The 20,826-nt window shown below is 45.4% G+C and overlaps 1 protein-coding gene across 1 annotated transcript in view; it reads left to right on the top strand.

Moving 5' to 3' along the window:
- OTOP2 (otopetrin 2) overlaps positions 1-7,682 on the top strand; it is a 91,359-nt gene extending 83,677 nt beyond the window's left edge. Inside the window, exons 6-8 of the mRNA XM_077327880.1 lie at positions 523-635; positions 2,607-3,496; positions 5,705-7,682. Coding sequence (XP_077183995.1) covers positions 523-635; positions 2,607-3,496; positions 5,705-5,875 — 1,174 coding nt within the window. The 3' untranslated portion in view covers positions 5,876-7,682. The remainder of the gene's footprint in view (positions 1-522; positions 636-2,606; positions 3,497-5,704) is intronic.
- The last annotated feature ends 13,144 nt before the right edge of the window (positions 7,683-20,826 follow it).

Genomic DNA, 20,826 nt, shown 5'->3' with positions numbered 1-20,826 from the left:
AGTATTGAATCCATAATTACTAGTGAATAGTTATAGTGTCTGATCTGCTAAACGCAGCCTTTTTCTAAATTAATGTGATGATCCTAATTCCCTGCCTGTCCTTAGCTTTCAAAATGCAAACAGTCTTGTTTTTCTTCCTTGTAGAAATAAGTACTTAATTTTGGTGTAGGCATGATACCAAAATTTTGCACTTGAAGGATCCTCTTAGTGGATATTTTTCTTATGAAATTGTATGTTTTTTTTTCTATTTGTCTCTGTTTTCTATTTGCATGATGGTAGAGGCACAGTAGGCCAAAACTGATGGGCAGAAATCAGTCAAAATTGTCCCTCTCTCTTCTGCTGGCAGAAGTGCCTTCAATGCATGGAAAATGTCGGTGCAGTATCTTATACTCAAAGATCTTCATGTTGTGTCACTGAGCCGTAAAACAGGGCTGTGAGGTTAACTGGTATAATTGCCTTGCAAACCCAAAATGTGGTTTGAGACTTTGTCTTAATTTCATGGTTTTCCTTTCTCTTCTACAGATGTGGCTTGATGGTCACCTTGACCACCAATTTAGCGGTGTGGATGTCAGCAGTAACAGATGAGTCAGTGCATAAAGCACAATTAAAGAATCCAAATGGCACACACAGAATGTGTAAGTGATACTTGAAAAGGAATTGGTTCAGAATCATGTTAGTTAAAAACAAATGTTTTTTCTCTTGGGAATCAAGTTTATGTAAGTTTGCTTACACTAAGGATCAGATCACTCAAGAGAGAGAGGCTGAAATTCTCCATCAACCTCATGACCTTCCTATCCCTTGAAGATTTTTATGGCTGGGGAGAAGCCCATTTTCTCTCCCCTGGTCTGATGTTAAGCTAAGCAGTGTGCCTTGCTACAGTTTTCATCAGTGTGCTTTTGCCTGTAGATGTGAAATAAGGAAAACAATACCTCCAGTGGGGTAATAAAAAGGGCCAAGTTTATTTATCTACATTGATTGATGAAAGTCGACCTGTGGTGTCCACAGGACAAACCCTATTCCAAACCTATTTGAGTTCAGTCTGTTGGTCTCCACTTGTTTGGCCATCCCTGAATTTACAGGTTAGGCCACCCAGGCTCCAAGCCTTATCTTCATAATGCTTGAGGCAAGTGTGCTACTTCCTACCCCCTAGCCAGTAGGATAATGAGACCACTCAGTGGTTTCCAGCCCCAGGTGCTTGAGGGCTCCAAGCAGGAATAAGCACTGTTTTGTTCACAGATTTTCCAAACAGTTTGTATAAACAAATAGACCCTAATTAAATACAGAGCTGTTTCAGAGGTGTCCCACAACATAATAATGTTTGCAAAGTTGTTTTGTGTACATATGTGCACATGAGCAGGATTGTATTTCAAAAGTGTTCAAAAATGGTCCTCCACCTCATGCATTTCAAATTTCTCTCCTTTCTGTGTTTGCTTAGCTGGTGGAGGACTAAATGTCAATTACTTAAGTACTAGGGCAGAGTCTGTATGGGGCTCTTTATCCACCCCCAGTTCAAATAAATCCCATCAATCTACATTGAATTCGATTTCCATTTTGATTTTGGCCACCTTAAATTTTCCCTCTGAAACATGCATGATTGAGCTGCGATGACCCTACCTTTCCACTGCAATGTCCAAGAGCAGAGATAATTCAGTATAATTGATCAAGCCACTGAGGTAGAGAAGCAGTCTGTCCCTGATTGGCTGGGTGCTAGTAGAAAGACTTCCTGTTTCCTGGTTGCAAAACTTTCCTCCCAAGATTTATTTTTGCCTTCCTTCTGGAATCTGTTTTAAAGTGACTGTGCTCCAGGATCCCACACTTCTTTCAGCAGAGATTTGCCTCGTTCTCTGAGCGGCTCCTGCTGGCTCCGCTCAGCTCAGCTCCCCCCCACACACACACACACACTGATTAAGGAAAGGAAAGAGATAAGCAGCCTTGTACTGCACTTGGCTTCTCCACCAGCAGTCAAAAGAGAATGCCGGCTGAACTTCACACACGCCCTCTGACCTCCCCCCTCTGAGCTTCCCCAATCAAGTGCAGAACAGTTTCTGTTTCAAGTCATGGAAAAGCAATGAGGAAGACCCAGGTTCAAATAGATCTGAATTCAGCAGGATTGACAATAGAAAAAACAAAGTAAGTACAGAATCAGCCCAGATTTACCCTGACCTTGGGGGAATTAACCTTTTTAGCAAAGGATCTCATGTTGTGTCTCTCAGTTTCCTCTGTTGTGAAAAGGTGGGGAAGGGAATGCATGAGTTTCTGTTGTTGTAGCTCCTACCTAAATTTCCTTGGGACAATAATAGTCAACAAGGCCCTAATTTATGCCACCCCCTCCCAAAAATGCCTTAAAGCAGGGGTAGTCAATCTGTGGTCCTCCATATGTCCATGGACTACAATTCCCATGAGCCCCTGCCAGCAAATGCTTACATCTGGAGGACCACAGGTTGACTACCTCTGCCTTAAAGGACTGAAAGGTAAAAGCATATAGAGCAGCACTGCTAATTTTAACTGTATTTTAAAATTTGTGGTTACCTTTCTTTTCATCATGCTGCTTTGTAAAGTATCCAGGTCGCTGAAACCTTAGTGTTTTCCTCTTTTCCCCACTGTAGTTGATATAAGGAGCAACTTGCCAGAGAACTGTGGTTGTGACGGAAAGCTCTGCAGCGTCTTCCATGATGGGTATTTCTGGATGTATCCCTTCAACATTGAGTACAGCCTCTTTGCTTCCGCCATGGTCTATGTTATGTGGAAGAATGTCGGCCGCCTCATAGACCACCATACCAACCCTATGCATCACCTGAGATTCAAGCTTTTCAAAAGGGCATTCTTTGTGGGTGCCATCCTGGGACTCTTGGTACTGGTGACTGGGATAGGGGTCCTGATCGTCTATGAAATTCAGGTAAATAAAACTAGCCCAGTTGAAAAAAAGGAGCAGGCACTCATGATGTATTACATCTTCAACATTGTTTGCCTAGGCCTGACATCCCTTGCCTCCATTGCGGGCTCCATAGTTTACAGATTTGACAAGAGAGACATGGACCGTCACAAGAACCCAACTAGAACTTTGGATGTAGCTCTACTGATGGGCGCAGCCTTAGGACAATATGCTATTTCCTATTACTCTATTGTGGCCATAGTGGCCAGTATGTCCAGGGATACAATCAGTGCCCTTAACTTGACCTATTCCTTGCTGATGATTGCTCAGCACACTTTCCAGAACATCTTTATCATAGAAGGCCTTCACCGGGAGCCCCCAGAAGAAGAAAATAAAACTGAGCCTCAGCAGAAGGATCTGTATGGGCTCACTTTTGTCAATATGAATGCCGTATCTCTTCGGGTCCCGGACAGCGGAGGTGCCTTGCCATCCGCCACACCGCCAGCCTTAGCGATTCAAGCATCTTCTGAAGTGATACAGTCCATACGGGTTTCCAAGAAAGTGAACTGGAGGAGGAAATTCTTGAAAGAGGTCTCTTCATTCCTGCTGCTTTGTAATGTAATTGTAAGTATGTCACTAACATAGCATCTTCGTTAAGGCCACAGGATCATTTGGCCACAGGCGTGTGGCAAATATTTTATTTGTCTTTTAATAGCTAGCAGCAAACCATACATAACCAGAGCTAATTCCAAAGGTGCTACTGAATTAAAATATTCTCACATCCCAAGATGTGTTGACTTCAGTCGAATTTTCCCCATTATGCACGGAGCTTGTGTCTCCTGTTCTTCCTAATCAGTATTTCAGAACGGTTTAAACATTTATTCCTGTCTACCCAAACTGGGTAGCCCAGGTAAGACCAATCCCCTGAGAAGCTAAGCAGGGTCAGCCCTGGCTAGCACTTGGAAGGGTGACCTCCAGGGAACCCCAGGGCCATGATGCAGGGGAAGGCAATGGCAAACTTCCTCCAAACCTCTCTTGCCTGGCAGCCAGACAGTCTTAGGATCTCCTGGCTATATTACACGCATGACATGTGATAAATGACTGAATAAATAATAAATTTACTGCCACCCAAGATTACTGTACATTCAGCTAAATAAATATACATGCTGCATTTTGAAAAGGCAGACATGAGAAGAAAGTAAGCCAGGCTACTGATTCCAGTGTTCACTATAGTGACCAGTACATCTGTCCAATAAAGCTTTATAGCATATTGGTGTCTAGGGTCAATGTGTGCATAGGGGGGAGTATGAGTGTGCTAGCCCTGCTCTTGCTAGCAACAAACATGCTGACCCCAACCTCTCCAAAGTACATCTGGGCACAGTATCTGTCCCTGTAGAAGCTATATGTGTATTGGCCATGCTCCTTTAGTGACGAGCAGTTGGGATCATACATTTCTGCTCATGGGGATGAATTTGTATATGTACAAATAGGCAGTGTACCCATGTCTGGGTGAACAGGCATAGGATGGAGCGAGTCCAGTGTGTTCAATCATGAGGGGTGGTATGGCCAGTGGCCTCACTCTGCTCTCATGGTATTTGTGTTGCCCTATATGCCAATACGTATTATGGTACAAGGCTGACATTATAATAGTGAGGAGGAGGCTGAGTTTGAACTTCAGAAAAAGAATGTAGTGATGTCTGTTTTGGTGCATTCTAGTATAGTCCAAGAATAGACCCGTTTTCTTCTGCTGCTTTAGGTTATATCACCTAATAAAGGTTTAACAAATTTTAAAAACATATTAAAAATTAACTAACTCTATCTATTCAAGAAACTCTTCCAGGGCTGTCAAGAAACCACAGGGTTTCACGAAACCCTGGTTAAGAATGCCTGCTTTAGACGCCTTGAGCCTCAGAGAACATTTTTTTAAAAAACATAAAGAAAAATGTTTAAACATTATGAGGTAGAGTTTGCCTTCTAGGCTTCTTCCACATGGGGATTTTCCCTGTGTGGACAACTGGAAGCCCCTGCAGTAAAGTGAAGCATACAAATGCCATTATGTCAAATCTGTTTGTAACTATTTTCTTACCCCCTTCCCTTTAATCTGGAGAAAAAGTAAACTTCCTTTTCTCCAATGCAGAGGGACAACTATGGGGTGACGGCAGGGGGAGGATCCATTTGGACATTCCCCTGTAGCCACTGTGGAAAGTGGGCTGAACTTGAAAATGCTGCACCCACCTTTCCACGTTGAAAATAGTGGAATTAAGCACCACGTTCCCACCTCATTAGTGCAAGAACAGAGCATATGCTTGTTTTTTTTCTTTTTAAATTACTCTGAAGAAACAGTTTGGAATTTTTCATAATTTGGACTTTTTAAGGGGAGTTAAAAGAACAACAGCTCAAGAGACATTCAGTAAGGAGGAAAATCTGATGGTACTAGTAGAACTGAACATCTGGGACCCATATGTGCATAAAATTGACTGGAGCTCAGCTACATGTTTTGCTATATTGAAGTATGAGAATGTTTTATCATGTAAGCATGCTGCAAAACTTCTGTGGTCTGAGACCATTGACCACCATACTACACTTACATGTAGATATAATCAGACTTTGTTGTGTTAAACAGTATACTGGATCGTGTCCATTGCCTTGCTGGACTCAAACTAGGTGACATAATCACTACCATTCAGAGTTCTGGATTTGTTGTTAGTGACTTGGCTGCTCACCAGCCTCTCTGACATTTTCTCCACACAATCATATCCTGTGCTTTTCCCATCATTTCCTCCTTGCTGAGTCTGGTTCTTTTTTTTGTCTCCCCCCCCCCCCCCCAAACAGCTCTGGATCATGCCAGCATTTGGAGCCCGGCCACAGTTTGATAATGAGCGGGAGCTCAAATTCTATGGCTACCCCATGTGGGCTGCCATTGTGGACATCTGCTTGCCCTTTGGCATCTTCTACAGGATGCATGCAGTGGCCAGTCTACTGGAAGTCTACATCATGTCTTAACAGGAAGATGAAGAATTTACTTTGTGAAGCCACATTTTTCATATCTCCCGGGACTGAAAGCCTGAATAACTGCACTGAGGGGGATTTGAGGTTTACTGGGGGCCAGGCCCTAGTGATTAGTGAACGTTATTCCTGACAAAAAAAGGAAAGATAAGATTATTTGGAGGCTGTTGTTGCTTACTTGTTTCTGTATTTTTATCCCATTCAAGTGACCCCTTTTCTTCATCCATCCAATAAGAAGCCTTGATTTCTACTGACTTTTTTGGGAAATGATATGAACCCTGCCTAATTTGTTATCACTTTAAGAGTCCCTTTGACTTCACTTAAGCAGTCTGGGGGTAGTAAGTTCAGCTTAAAAGAAGAATTGAGTAAACGCTGAAGGCCGCTGAAAACAGTGGTGGAATCCATTACTCCACTGTAGGCTGGTTGGCTTCACATATTCCTGTTCTGTTTGTTCAGCCCTTCACATAATGAAGATAAGAGTGATTCACAAAGGTCCCAGGATTATTGAGTCTACATGTGATAAATATAACCTTGAAGTCACACAGATTTCAGTAAAACTCAATTCCTGTCCTGAATCGGAGCCCATAGACTGTGAAAGCCAATAGATAATTAAGAGGGTATTAAGATATATTTTTAGAAGTAGCTTGATGATTTTTTAATGAACCTATTTTTTATAAAAATTATTTATTGATTTTCATTTTGACAATAAAAAAAATCACTCAGAGGACCATAATGCAGATGCCAGTGAACTCAAGCACAATGGCAGTGCTCAAACTGCAGCTGAAACAGAGGACTCTGCCACCTTACTTCATATGAGGGCACATATACTTCGGAAGTTTTGTGGGGACCGCATTCTCCTCAGGATTTCAAAACCACTGAAGGATCTCCTTATAACTGTGTGAGGTTCTGCAAATACATGATCTTCTCTAACTATAGTAGGGTTGCCAGGTTCCCTACAGATGAGAAAGGTTAGATGTTTAATCGTTTAAGACATCTGTGGTCTTAGGGGCCTGTCCACGCAGGTGATTTTTAGATGACTATCAACCCCTAGGTAGTTAAACTTGGCCAGCTGTTGTTAAATTTATGCCATAACAAGATTTAAATGAAGTTATGTGGTTAGAAACTGGAGTTGCAAAATTAGGATGGAAGGTTTTTTGTTTGTTTTTTATGGGTGGAATCATCCAGTTTTGCTACAAAAAGTATTTTGTGATTCCAGATTTACTGCTACCTGTTCCAGCATCAGTTTTGAAGGTCCCAGTCCCAGCAATTAACATAGCAAAATATGAATGGTTCTTTCACTGTATAGTGGATCCAGAGGCTTCATTGACACCATAAACTTCAGCACATGCATGGCAGAATGGCAGCACTTGGATTATGTCAGTGTAGGGAGTCACAGTAAGGGGCTAGTCTTGGGGTACTCTCCCAAACACTGGATAGGACTTCTTGGATTCCACTGTCCCTAGTGCATTTTGTAACCAGAACCACAAGTAGACTGCCAAGTTCATTCTGGGGGTGATCTCGGGTGGCATTTCCACCAGAGAGAAGCTAAGAAGCACTTAAAGATCTCAAAGACCTTGGAACGTGCTATGTTTAAATCGTAGGAAGCATTGATGGAAATGCTACAGGCTATGTTATGTAAGAAGTGAGCTCCTCTTAGTGGATATTTTTCTTATGAAATTGTATGTTGTATATACAATGGAAAGAAATGTATTGTGGTTTAGAAAATTGCAAGAGTGGGAGGACAACAGGATTGCAAATCTGTTTCCCATGGTATCTTGTGCATCTCAAATGAAAGAATAATTAAAAAACATGGCACTTTATCCTTTGGGTTGCGTTCTCTTCTGTTGAAATTCATACTGCTTGTTTTATTCACTGGCACAATTCTAAACCTCTAAAGAAAATCAGCTGTAGGATGAGGAGGATGGAGCTGGTATAGTATCTAGTGGCCCAAGCCCCGAAATAGAACCTATATGGCACAAGAGTTCAGGTTAGGTGTGAATGCAGAACCTGCAGGGAGATGAGAACTATAATATCTACAGCTGGTTCTTTGCTAGCCTTTCTGTTGCCATCTTACCAATGAGATCCGTGGAGTCTGTTATTCTTTGCTAGTCAGTGTCTTAGAAATAGGATTGCCAGGTTCCCCCCCCCCTCACCTAGGACACCAGCAGGGTGAGGTGGGGGTTAGGGTTGTCAGTTCCAGCCTGGGAAATTCCTGCAGATTTGGGGATGGTGCCAGGAGAAGGCAGGGACCACAGTGGGGGGAAATGCCAGAGACACCTCATCACTCCAGTCTCTGAGATGTTTTGGATGGGGACTGGCAGTATTACACTGATCAGTAGTATTCATAGTAGTACTTTCATACACCTTTAGGTATGTGCCGCATCTGTGTGTAGTCACATTTATGTGGTTTTGAAGAGATGGGCTACTTACGAAGCTTTTATAAAACTGAAATTATGTGACCAGTGTAAAATGTAGTGGGGCTGTGTTGCCTCTCATCTCCAGTTTACATGTGGAATAGTTATTTTCTTCATTATAACCTCCAGGCGGGGGCTGGAGATCTCCCAGAATGAGAGCTGATCTCCAGATAATAGGGATCTGTTCCCCTGGAAAAAATGGCTGCTATGGAGGGTGGACTCTATAGCAGGGGTAGTCAACCTGTGGTCCTCCAGATGTCCATGGACTACAATTCCCCTGAGCTCTTGCCAGCCCCTGCCAGCCCCAAGGTATCCAGGTTTTTCCCAACTCAGAGCTAGCAACCTTACTGATTGAGCAAGATTGGCAATAGTTAGCTGCATATGCGGATGTGTTGCTATACTCCAGAAGGTGTAAAGGTTTCATAGTTTCAATCTTTTTCATGAAGTAATCGGGAGTCAAGCAGAACAATACTAAACAGAACTGAAGCCAGTCAAGGGTTTGCACTGCCAATTGCGATTTCATTCATCTGATGGTAAAACATCTTACAGGATAGTATAACAATTAGCCTTTAACATCTGTGGTCAAGTTCACCAAAACACACATCAATTAATTTATTAATTCCATGAGAACCTCACCCTTCCTGTCTTTAGACTAGGTTAAGCTGCACCACCCTACTGAAGAATGAAGCAAGCATGAATACTATTGCATTTTACAAATAGGTTTTAGTATCAAAGAGCAAGCATGCCAAAGTGCAGAGGGAGATGAAAGGGTGGAATTTATTTAGGCAGGAATGCTGGAGCCCAGACATCAAGCACAGGACTATCTTAGAAGTTTTAGACTAGAATCTTAGTCCCGCCACCTCCCTACAGTACATCTCTTAATAATTTCTGGCCAGGGTAAGAGTCTAATATCGTCTTCTCCCATCTATCTATTATATTTTAAAATCTTTTGTCCAAGGAGCTCAGATTGGACTTGCAATCCTGTTGTAGTAAATTGCTGAAAGCAAATGACTGACTTCATTATGTTGTACCTGGGCCTAGGGATGCCAGTTCCCAGGTGGCATCTGGAAATCCCCTGGAATTATAGCGCATCTCCAGGTGAGAGAAATCAATTCTCCTGCTTTGGAAAGTGGACTCCATAGCATTATACCGCACTGAGGTCCCTCCCCATCCCAAATCCCGCCCACTCCCAGCTCCACCCCGAAATTCTTGAGGTTTTTCCCACCCCAGCATTGGCAACCCTACCTATGATTGTCCCGCAATTGTCAAGTTGATGTTGACTTGAAAGTTCTAGAGAACATGGGCCACTGAATGCCTGGGAATCTGTTACCCATTAACTCCCAGCATATGCCTTCTTGTCAGTCCTTGGGAAGAAGCCAGGGTATGCCCTAGGACCAATGAATCATGCAGTAAGATGGGGGTGTGGCTAAGATGGCAGTGTATTAGGATCTCCTTTAGATCGTCTGTTGCCATGTGCGGGCCATTCCAAAACATTGAATAGCAGGAGAGGGGGATTTGCACCAAAATCCCCCATACCTACTCTGACAGTCCCCTAGGAAACATCGGAATCCAGAAAACCAATTTGTGAATTAAAGAACTCAGGAACTATTGGTCCCATGGCTTTCAGGCCAAGGCAATGCTCACCCATGAACTTATTAATTATTTCTTCTTTCTTCTCTTCGAAACTGCCTTGCTGTTATATTGAAATTTGATTTTGTGCAGTCTTATTGGCGTAAGTGGCGGGGGGACTTTTTTCCCAACTTCATTGGGAACATTCTTACCCTCTTCCCCCCTTTCTTTTTAATTCCCACTGGAAATGCGGACCCCTGACAGTGGCTAAAGGGCACAGAACATTTAAACTGAAAAATCTTTTTGGAGCAGTTTGCAGTTAATCTTAATTAAAACCTTTTGTGGCTGTTCCTCAGAGATATTCAGAGGAGATAACGAAGGACCACAAGAAACCACAGAGCCTTATATTTCCAACTCTTTGAAGACAATTGAATTTGCCTAGAGAGTCAGGAAGTAAAGCAAGGGTGCCTGTGTGTGTCCTTCCAGAGCACCTGGATGAACTACTAAGAAGTGCTTTTCGTGTTTATTTGAATGGCAGCCTAGATTGTCCAGATTTGTCTACCTACGGCATCTTCTCTCTCCTCTTCCTTTAATTGTGCTTTAGTTACAGACGCTTGTGGATTACAAAACTGGGTGATCGGCAGTTTTATTTATTTATTATTTATTATATTTATGTACCACCCTTTCCAAAGGCTCTGGGCGGTTCACATAAAACATAACAATACAGATAACTTAGTTTAACAATAATAAAATAATAACAAAAGGCAACATAGTAGAAAAACATGGAGAATATCAAATTAACGCATACTGATAGCGTAGTGGGTTGGGTGGAGTTGTAGTGGGTGCCATAGGAGGGAGGCTCAAGGGGAGGGCCCATGGGAAGTGGTCGTTCAGGTTGACCTCAACCAAATGCCTGATGGAGGAGCTCCCTGTTGCAGTCCCTGCAGAACCGTTCAAGTTCTGTCAGGGCCCTGATCTCCTCTGGGAGCTTGTTTCATCAGGTGGGGGCCAGGATGGAGAAACCTCTGGCCCTGGTTGAAGTTGTGAGCTTCCCTGGGTCCAGGGATCACCAGAAAGTTGGAAGTGCTGGAGTATGGCTCTTTGGGGGGTGTATCGCATGGAAATCGCATTCTGTGTAGAAGGCAGGGACTGAATCGATCTGGGGTTGGAATAAAAGCCCCGTGCAGTTTACACCCTAGAGTGGGCTGCTATTGGCTGCATTGCTCCTGTGAATGCAGATGTTTTAACGATAACAAAGGTGAATCTAGACAATTAACTGAACTTTGAATTCTCACCCTGCTTCAGGAATCGCTGAGTTACATTTCAGGTGATCTTGATAAAAACTGCCTGCACTTTCACCCTTATACCTCTGCAACAAAGGTCTAGAGCAGGGGTAGTCAAACTGTGGCCCTCCAGATGTCCATGGACTGTAATTCCCATGAGCCCCTGCCAGCATTCGCCAGTCCATGGACATCTGGAGGGCCGCAGTTTGACTCCCCCTGGTCTAGAGGCTGACTTTAAAAAAAGGGGGAGGGATTAGCAGAAAATAAGATAATTACAAGTGGGAAACCTGCAAGGATTTGTCTGTGCATCTCATTTTCTCCTCCCTGCTATTTCCTCTTTCACTTCCCTGAAAGCTCCTATAACATCTCTGCTCTTCCACTAGTTAACCTAGCCTTGCCCATCTCCCCATCTTCAGACTTCCTTCCTTCCCACTGGCAGCCTTTCCTGGGATAATTCTGCACAGTTAGAGCCACCAGGCACAGTTTGTGTGGAACCAGCTGCCAAGCTGAGCCCTAGTTGTGCAGTGCTGCTGACCACGGTGCTGAGCCAAGTTGTACACTAAGGATCCTGCAGTGAAGTGCAGAGGGAGTTAAAGACTTAACTTTATCCTGTATCCCCCCTCTCCACACTATTTCCTCGTTATCTAAGGAAAGCCAGACCCTGGCTGGGGCTGGGGGAACCCCTGCTTTAATACCTCCCCCTAACTTTAGGCCTGGAGATCTCAAAGAACTCATACAAACTGATCTGCAGCCAAGATTCTATGTAGTAGAGAAAGAAACCCATCTATTTGAGAGATTCACACCCACTCACAAATCCTGGTGAACTCTAAACATTTTTAAACCCTTTTTAAAAGTTCTCATGTGTTTACAGTGTGCATGGCATCACCAATAAAACAAAATGTTTGTTAAATGAGTCGTTTCATTTTTGTGTGTGATTTTCGGTGTTATTTACTGCTGCCATCCCCCCAAGTCCCAGAGCTTACCAGGGAATTGACTTGCTAGGCGCACAAGCCCCAGAGCTCCCCAGAGTCCTGGCTCACCAGGCCCAGCCAGGCTCCTCTCCTACCCCACAAGTCTGGTAAGTATGATTAAATGTTTTGGGACTATCTGTTCTGCAGAATGGGGGAAAGGGTTACTACAAATGGACATTATCACAGGGGGAAAAAACCCTGTAAATATGGCTTGTGCTGTATGACATAATTTTGCTGTATTTATCTGCAGGCAAGCAGGGTGTGAAATGGTAGCCATCTCAAGCACACAATCTTCTATGTCACCTTCTTGGACAAACACTGGTGCTTTACACAAACTTCCCGGCATCTTGGTTTTTATCAACACTTTGCTTACCAATAGATAACATGTCATAACAGCTTGTAGCATTCTTAACGCCAAGAGTTCAAGGAAAACTATTTAGTCAATGGAACAAAGTTTGAGCCCAGTGGCACCCTTAAAACCAACAAAATTTTATTCAAGGTGTAAACTTTAGTGTATATAGCATAAGGTGACCAGATGTCTCACCCTTGGCAGGACAGTCCCGCCTTTGGGGGCATTTGCCCTGTGTCCCACGGCGTTCTCCATTTTTTATTTTTTTCCCATGCAGGCAGCCCAGCAGACAGGCCGGGCTCAGGAGGCCCCCGCGCAGGCACCCGAGCTCCAGGGCGTGGCTTGCGCAGCACCGCCAATCTCACCGGCTGGAGATGGCAATGGCCGCAGGGCCCTGGAGGGCAGCGGCAACGCCTCATGGTCCTCCGCAGCGCAAGCCCTGCCCCGGAGGCCAAGTGCCTGCGCGGGGGCCTCTTGAGCTCAGCCCACCTTGCTGTGCAAGGCCCACCGCCGCCACCGTGGGAGGCCTTGCACCACCGCTGCCCTCCAGGGTCCCGCAGCCGCCACCATCGCCAGGGAATGGCAGCTCCTCTTCACTCAGAGGATGCCGCAGATGTGGTGTGCAGTAGTGGCGGCAGCGTCTCTGATGATGGGGCGCCAGGGCCCGCTGCTGTAGGGGCTCAGCTTGCAGCCGTCCCTTCCCAAGGTCTCCGGCTGCGTTTCGTAAGCACACCCCTCGGGGGACTACAGGTGATTTTGGACTCCATATTCCAGTGCATTAGAATCATAATGCATGTATTACTCATCACTACTCTTCAGTCTGGTCTCCAGTGGGCTGAAGATTCCAATCATGCCTTTCAGCAAGCTGATTGTTTCAAAGTTAGCTAAAACAATATTACCAGCTTACACTGAAATAATTATTTAAGAATTGGAGCCAGAATCATAACCATCTGGTCTTTAATTTTAAAAAGTCAAAGCAAAAATGCGATTTAAAAATGGTGATAGCTTTTAATATTTGTATATATATGCACAATAGTACTCCAAGTAATATACCATTCAGCTAATTGCCATTTTCTATGGTATCTGTTAAGAAATGCAGCATTTCAAGCTGTTTATGGTGCTATGAGTAACTTAATGAGATCTATAAATTAGCACAGAAGTGTCTCACTCAGGGCAGAGGGAAGATAAGGATGCATTTCAAATGATAAATACATCATAGGTTGATCTTTTTTGATGATCATATTAAGAAATGTTTAATTATGAATGTTATGCGAGAGTGCCTTTTAAAAACAACAGTTCAAAGTCAGCTTGTGACCTGTTCTGGCTTTAGTATATTTATATTTTTGTTTAATTAACTGGGGTTTTGTGCAATGATGAGAGGGGTGTCCAACAATGTGAAATTATGGTATGTGGAGAGTTTGCCCTCTTCATCCTGGCATATGCTTGAACAATTCTCTTCTAGTATTGCGGCCTTATGAATAATCTCTGCTGCACTCAAATCAGCTCTATGCTCTAGATTGGAATGTCTTTGGGGGCAGAAGTATAATATGAATCAAGGTGACAGAAATGGCTGTTGAGTAATTTTGTTAATCAGACACTTTCAGAAACTCCAGTCTCATGACTTGTTTACCAGAGCAGTTTCTACTAAATCTATGATTTTTTAAAATTGCTAGGCAAGTTTTATTGAACTGAGCCTTAATTAGGGCAGCTGAGATTGTCAACTCTAATTATATTTGCAGGGTTTCCTCCCTTGCAATGTATCAATACTCTTTTCCCCTAGTAAAGCTAAAAAGGGAGTATTTAATGGCATTTGTTGTTGTTATGTGCGAAGTCGTGTCCGACCCATCGCGACCCCATGGACAATGATCCTCCAGGCCTTCCTGTCCTCTACCATTCCCCGGAGTCCATTTAAGTTTGCACCTACTGCTTCAGTGACTCCATCCATCCACCTCATTCTCTGTCGTCCCCTTCTTCTTTTGCCCTCGATCTCTCCCAGCATTAGGCTCTTCTCCAGGGAGTCCTTCCTTCTCATGAGGTGGCCAAAATATTTGAGTTTCATCTTCAGGATCTGGCCTTCTAAAGAGCAGTCAGGGCTGATCTCCTCTAGGACTGACTGGTTTGTTCGCCTTGCAGTCCAAGGGACTCGCAAGAGTCTTCTCCAGCACCAGAGTTCAAAAGCCTCAATTCTTTGACGCTCGGCCTTCCTTATGGACCAACTTTCGCAGCCATACATTGCAAATTTAATGGCATAGGAAAAGAATTTAACACCTCTTTCTAATGGCCTCTTCTAACCTCCCCAGCTGCTTACAATACTATTTTTGCATTCTATGCAAAATTTTGTTGTACCATATTGAACCCCTCCTCTTTACCAATCTTGTAGTGATAAAGGGGAATCCCCCAGGGTCTCCAAGCTGTGCAGGCTTGAGTAGAGATTCCAGACCTCCAGGCCGTGGCTGGAGGTTGGCAACCCCCCGGGCAATGGCATCCGTCTTTATGAATCTTAAAATATAGTCACTTTAATATAGCACACCCTTCTGCCTCCTGAGCCCCGGAGTTTGCCAGGAGCCTTCTGCAGCCTAGCGAATGGCCCCTTTACCACCACACCCCTCTTAGTTAAAACAAGAACACTCACCTCACTCATCACAGTCGACTCAAAGTGAGAGGAGCCTTGAATGGCAAAGGTTTGAATGGTTTGGGCCCCTTCCCACCCCTCCAGGTCCATCATTGGCCACTTTGGGAGCAGGCGGATTGACCTGCCTATATAATGCAGAAATCTTTATTTTAAAAATAATCATTATAAATCCTCCCAAAGCACAGCACACCTGGGGGTTCCCATGGCACACTGGTTGAGAATCCCTAGATCACACTATAGCACAAGGGGGAAAGGCAGCCAGGACTGGGGGGTGGGGAGCTGAGGCAAGGAAAATGATGCTAATATACATTTATGTACTAGAGGCGAAGCCTGCTTTAAAAGCCCTCCCGCTGCCAGCTTGTGACGTAGGAGGCTAGTAGCAGTGGCAGGCGGCTCACCAACCCACAAGTTCTCACTGTGTAAGGCAGGGAGCCAGCAGACACCCTCCCCCCCCCCCGCCAATCCTTCCAGCTCTTGCCACACAAGGCAGGGAGCTGGCAGCAGGCCAGCTCCCCAGCAGATGTGACAGCGAGCACCAACAGCAGAGGCTGGCAGTGTTCCTCACTCCATGTGGAGGCTGGTCAGAACAACTGGTGGTGGCTGCATTGAAGGCCACCAGCACTCCCTGTCCTGCACAGATGTGAGGAGGCTGGCAAGAAAAATAGGCCTCTGCAGCGAAGGCCAGCAGTGCTCCCAGACTGGTGGAGAGGCCGAGCAGAATGGTGGATAGTCTCATCAGAGGCCAGCTGTACTCCCCACCCAATGCAGAGAGGGGAATGCCAGCAAAAATGGTGGGCCCCCACTGTGGAGGCTACTGCTGTCCACTGCCCATGGCTGTGAAGCTGTGAAGTGAAGATCCTCCACTTGGCCCTCAATAGGGGAGGGCCGTCACAGTGATGCCCAATTTGAGGCCTCCAGCACTTCTCAACAGTGCACCAGCTCCACTGAGTTGCCCTTGGGGAGGAGGGCCTGAGGACCAATCAGAAGACTCACATGTTATCGGAAGTACTCATCACATTTTATTGTATACTAGCAAGAAAGCCCATTGCAATCAGTAATGCAATGGGCACTAGGATCCAGGGGACACCGGCAGGCACAGATCTCTCTCTCCATTGCAGCAGGAGCCATAGGAGGTAATCAGGGCTGTTTGTAGCAGGGAATGAGGGCTCATTTGGGTGGATCTGTCTGTCTGTCTCTCTCGCAGCAGAAGCCATAACAAATAATCAGGGCTGGTTGGTGGTTTGGCAAAGCTCTCTGTGTCTCTGTGTCTCTCTCACAAACTGGCTCCTGCAACATCTGAGAGCAAAGTGGCTAGCGTCCAGGGAGGGAGGGAGGGAGGGAGCTGTAGGTTCTTTGCTGGCTGCACCCTGATTGGCCCTATTCCAAGTCAGAGAGCCAGGACACTCTCCAGGGCTGTTTCACAAATATTAAGAGGAATAATGGATAAGGATGATGATAATGATAATGATTTATTTACTATATATATAATCTGATCTTGCTAAAGGCAGATAACAAATCAATTAAATAATGCAATACAATAAATGATACAATAAAATTAGATTATAAAATTAGAAAATAGGGCATTTGGGGTAGGATGATTAGCAGAAAAGATGTCCAGTTACGCATAATATATTCAAGTAGCTATAGACCAAGGGAATATTGCAGAATTTGTGGCCCAACAGTCAATCCAGCCATGTGTTCTAGTTTTCCAGGTGCTCAGCAAGGCAGGCAATAAGCAGAATGTACATCCAGCCTCTTGTGGTTGCCTTACATGACTGTTAAAATGCATTCAGCTTCATGGGACCCAAGTTATGCAGCCTGATTTGTAATAGCATAAGAATTCCATTGTTGCATTTATAGCCTCGACCAGTCTGAAAAAAGGCAATGCTCTTTCAGAATTTTTCAATCCTTCGAGGGTTGATTTTTGTTTTTTAAAGATAAACTCTGATTCGTCATAACTGCATATGGGTTTTGTACGTTCAATTAAATTTTTAGAACTACCTGTTCTGCTGAATGGGGGGAAGGATTAGTACAAACAGACCTTATCACAGAAAAAACACAGCTGTAAACGCGGGTTATGCTATACGACATCATTATCTGTGGGCAAGCAGGGCGTGAGATGGCACAGGATATTCTATGTCACCTTCTATGTCACCTTCTTGGGCAAACATTGCTGTCTTACACAAACTTCCCGGCATCTTGGTTTTTATCAACACTTTGCTTACCAATAGATAACATGTCATAACAACGTATAACATTCATAAACCAAGGGTTCAAGTAAGGCTATTTATTCAGTGGAACAAAGTTTGAGTCCAGTAGCACCTTTAAGACCAACAAATGTTTATTCAAGGTGCAAGCTTTTGTGCATATACAGCACATTTCCCCAGACACAATGAAATGGGAATTACAAGTTCACATATATAGAGGGTGGGCTATGAAATAGTATATAGCATAATGAAGATGTTTAACAGATACAAGAGCCTTACAGGAATAAAAAGCTAGGTTTATAAGGTTATCATTTGTTTGGGTTCAGCTCTGGGTGAGGGGAACATAGTAAAGGAAATAAAAATGCCAAGATTAGAGACTAATGGATAGATGCATTCCCAGTTGTGGAACCTGAGAGTAATTAAGAGAGTCCCCTGTCACTCCATTTCCACCCAAGCATGGAGGCAAGAGTAGTTTAAGGATTCATAGGGCCCATAGCACCAGAGCCAGTTAAGGATTTGCATGGCCCTAGCAGGGTACAATTGCTACGGGAGCAGTCAGACTAAAACGGTTCCCCACAGTGGAAAGGAATGCCACTCTGAGTGTCCTTAAAGAGCGGGGAGGAGAGAGGCTATGGCCCAAATCCATGCATAGGACCCCTGAAAGCATAGTGTGATGGATATACTGTCCCTGGAAGCATCCCCACAAGTGACCGGCCATACAGAATCATATCTCCTGTCCTCAGATTAGAGAATTATATTCCAATCTTCCATTCTAAATTATGAATGGGGGGGGAGCAGGGGAAGAGCATGGGGTACAGAGGGGTGGGTGCGTAGTTGGGTGGATCACGGGGGTGCCTGTGGGGGGGGTTGGGGTAAGACGGCGACGGATGGGTGGGCAGGGGGATCAGCGGGCGGGAGGGGGCGAGTTTTGAGGGGTTAGGGGGAAGACGGCAATAGCTGGGTCGGCAGCTGGGGGGAGCGCGGCGGCAAGTTCTCGGGGTGGGTGGGTTATTGGGAGGGGAGAAAGCAGCACGGCGGCGGTTCAGGGGGGCGAGTTGAGGGGGGCAAAGAGCAGGGAGGGTGGGGGGTGGGGGGGCTGACCTTGTTTGTCGCTGTGGCGGCAGGCGTCCTGGCTGGCTGGGCAGGAGGCCGGCAATGGCGGGCGGCTGGCCACAGTAGCGGCGGCCAGGGCCGCAATCACGGCCTGGGGGTAAGGCTGGTTGGGAGGCTCCAGAAGACCCCCATCCTTGCGAGGCTCTTGCCATCTGTGTGGGCAGTCCAGGGCGGGGCAAGTGGGCAATAAGGAGGCGCGCTATGTGCACGTCCCAATTGGCCACTTGGCCCCCAAGTGGCACTCGGAGGGGCCAATCAGGAGCTGCTTCGCAGGTCCTGATTGGCCCCTCTGAGTTTTTATCACGGACAGGCCCCGCCCTTTCTCCGCCCACACATCCCTTAGGGCTTTATTTTTACCCCTCTGTGGAGCAGTTTACAGATAAGGAATAATATATTATTAGGAATATAAGGGATGAATGAGGTTAGCATATATAGTGAGATTTAAAAAATATCCATGTTGAGTCCTGGGGTTGCCATTGTTTTGAGTGTTGTAATAGAAAGGTGAAAGATTTATGTGCTCTGAAGAGAAACCAGAGTACCTAAGACTGTTTCCACAACAGGAATTTGGCCCAATACCACTCGTCCACTGGCGGGTCAAATTCCCAGTTCTGCATGATATCAGCACTAACCTAGGGCCATCCCAGGCCTGGCCCAACTCAGTTCCTCTTTTGCCCCGGGCATCAATGGGGCCTATGCTGGGATGTCCTGGCCCAGCTCCTCCCTACCCACACCTGAGTACAGTGTCCCAGAAAGGATAAAAAATGCCCCAAGTGGCTCCATAGCACTGCGCAGTGCAGCAGAGTTTCCTGGGGCATTTTTTTTTTAAGAACGCAGTATTGCACATTCTTAAAAATAAATAAATAAAGGACCATGCCACCCTGCAGTGTGGTGGAACCTCACCACTCCAGCTGCTATACCGGAGCACAAATCATGGGCAGACGTGGTACAGCGGGCCAAATGCTCCCTGTGCAGGAGCAGGAAGAGGCAAGCACCAGGCAGCAGCCTGGCACAGAGCCTCCCATGCAGTAAGGGTCACAGTGTTGTAATAACTTGACACTCAACAATTTTCCTTTCCAGGCTGTTCTTGAAGTTCCTTTGTGGTACTTTGAGGCAGTCAAAGAATAAATGGACATCAAGAAGCACAGGACTGAGAAATATATCTGAGAAGACTTCAACCTTCTAGGACATTCAGTGGGTGACCTCAAAGACGACCAGTGGCAGAACTGTCACCTCCTGGAGCCTGGACTATGCCCCGACTGTCCAGTCCTTTGCAACCAGTGGGTAGTGGAGGAGAGGTAGCCATGTTGCTGGCTGCTCCAGAGGTCTGCCTGAAGTGAATTGTGAATTGCCTTGTGCTCTGGAGAGCTCAGCCTTGCCTATCACCAGTGCAGAGCAGTGCATGGTGGACATGATGCCGGAGAGTACCAGGGAACAAGATGCTGTAGCAGCTGGCGAGAGACTACACCCTCCACAAGGGAGAAGAGTTGGCCATTCACAGTAATTATCTCGCTGATGAAGCAAGTGATTTCCTGAGACCTCCATGTAGCCCTTCTGGATGGCACTGTCGACATCCCTCGAGGAATGACCGCTTGGACGGTGGCCTGCCTTGATCTTCCACCCAGAGTATGTGAAGAGCCCCTTACTCCCAATAGCTAAGCCCCTCAGCTCAGCACGAACAGAGAAGCAGGGTTGCTCTTAGACCACCCACTAACCAAACAACAACACCAGGGTAGAGGGGTTCACAATCAAGAGGGAATGTGCTCTACTAGTCTGCTTGTAACAAGTTCCCTGCCTTTCTGTGTCACTGTGCTGCCCTGCCGGACTGCACCTGTACAGCTGGGTGGTTGTGCCAGAGCAGAGTTGCCAGAGTGCAGAGTCCAGTCCAGGAGGTTGAGAGCCAAGGGAGTCAGAGTTCACAGCAAATGGGGCAGGGAGCGGAGTCAAGCTGAGCCGGGGTCAGGAGCCAGAGAAACAGTCAAAGCCAAACTATAGTCAGAAGCCAGGAACAAAGTCAGAAGCTAAGCAATAAGTCTAGAACTGGGAGGGCTCCTACTGGTGTTTTCAAGGCTGGCAAATTCAGCCCCACTTTTCCCTTGGAGTTTTGTAAACAGTTTAACTTAGCTGAGACTGTCTGGAAACATATCCTTTTACAAACCATCACAAACAGCAGCAAAGTTCAGGAAATGTTCATGCTAGGTGCCCTTCTATGAACATCACCTTGTGAACCACAAAGTGGCCCAAATCTGTGATTTGTTCAAGAGTCCATTTGTGCCCATCCCTAGGTGTGTGGGTGCCATTCCTACCCATTCCCACACCAGCTGCTGTTGCTACCATGTCAGGTAAATATTTTCATGCACCCATACAGAAGTAGCAGAAAAATTGTTTCAAAAGTTAATATCAGTCACCAATC

Source organism: Paroedura picta, chromosome 3, assembly GCF_049243985.1.
Source record: "Paroedura picta isolate Pp20150507F chromosome 3, Ppicta_v3.0, whole genome shotgun sequence".
NCBI classification, from domain to species: Eukaryota; Metazoa; Chordata; class Lepidosauria; order Squamata; family Gekkonidae; genus Paroedura; species Paroedura picta.
Note: the sequence above shows the minus strand (reverse complement) of the source record. Positions and strands in the feature narration are given on the sequence as shown.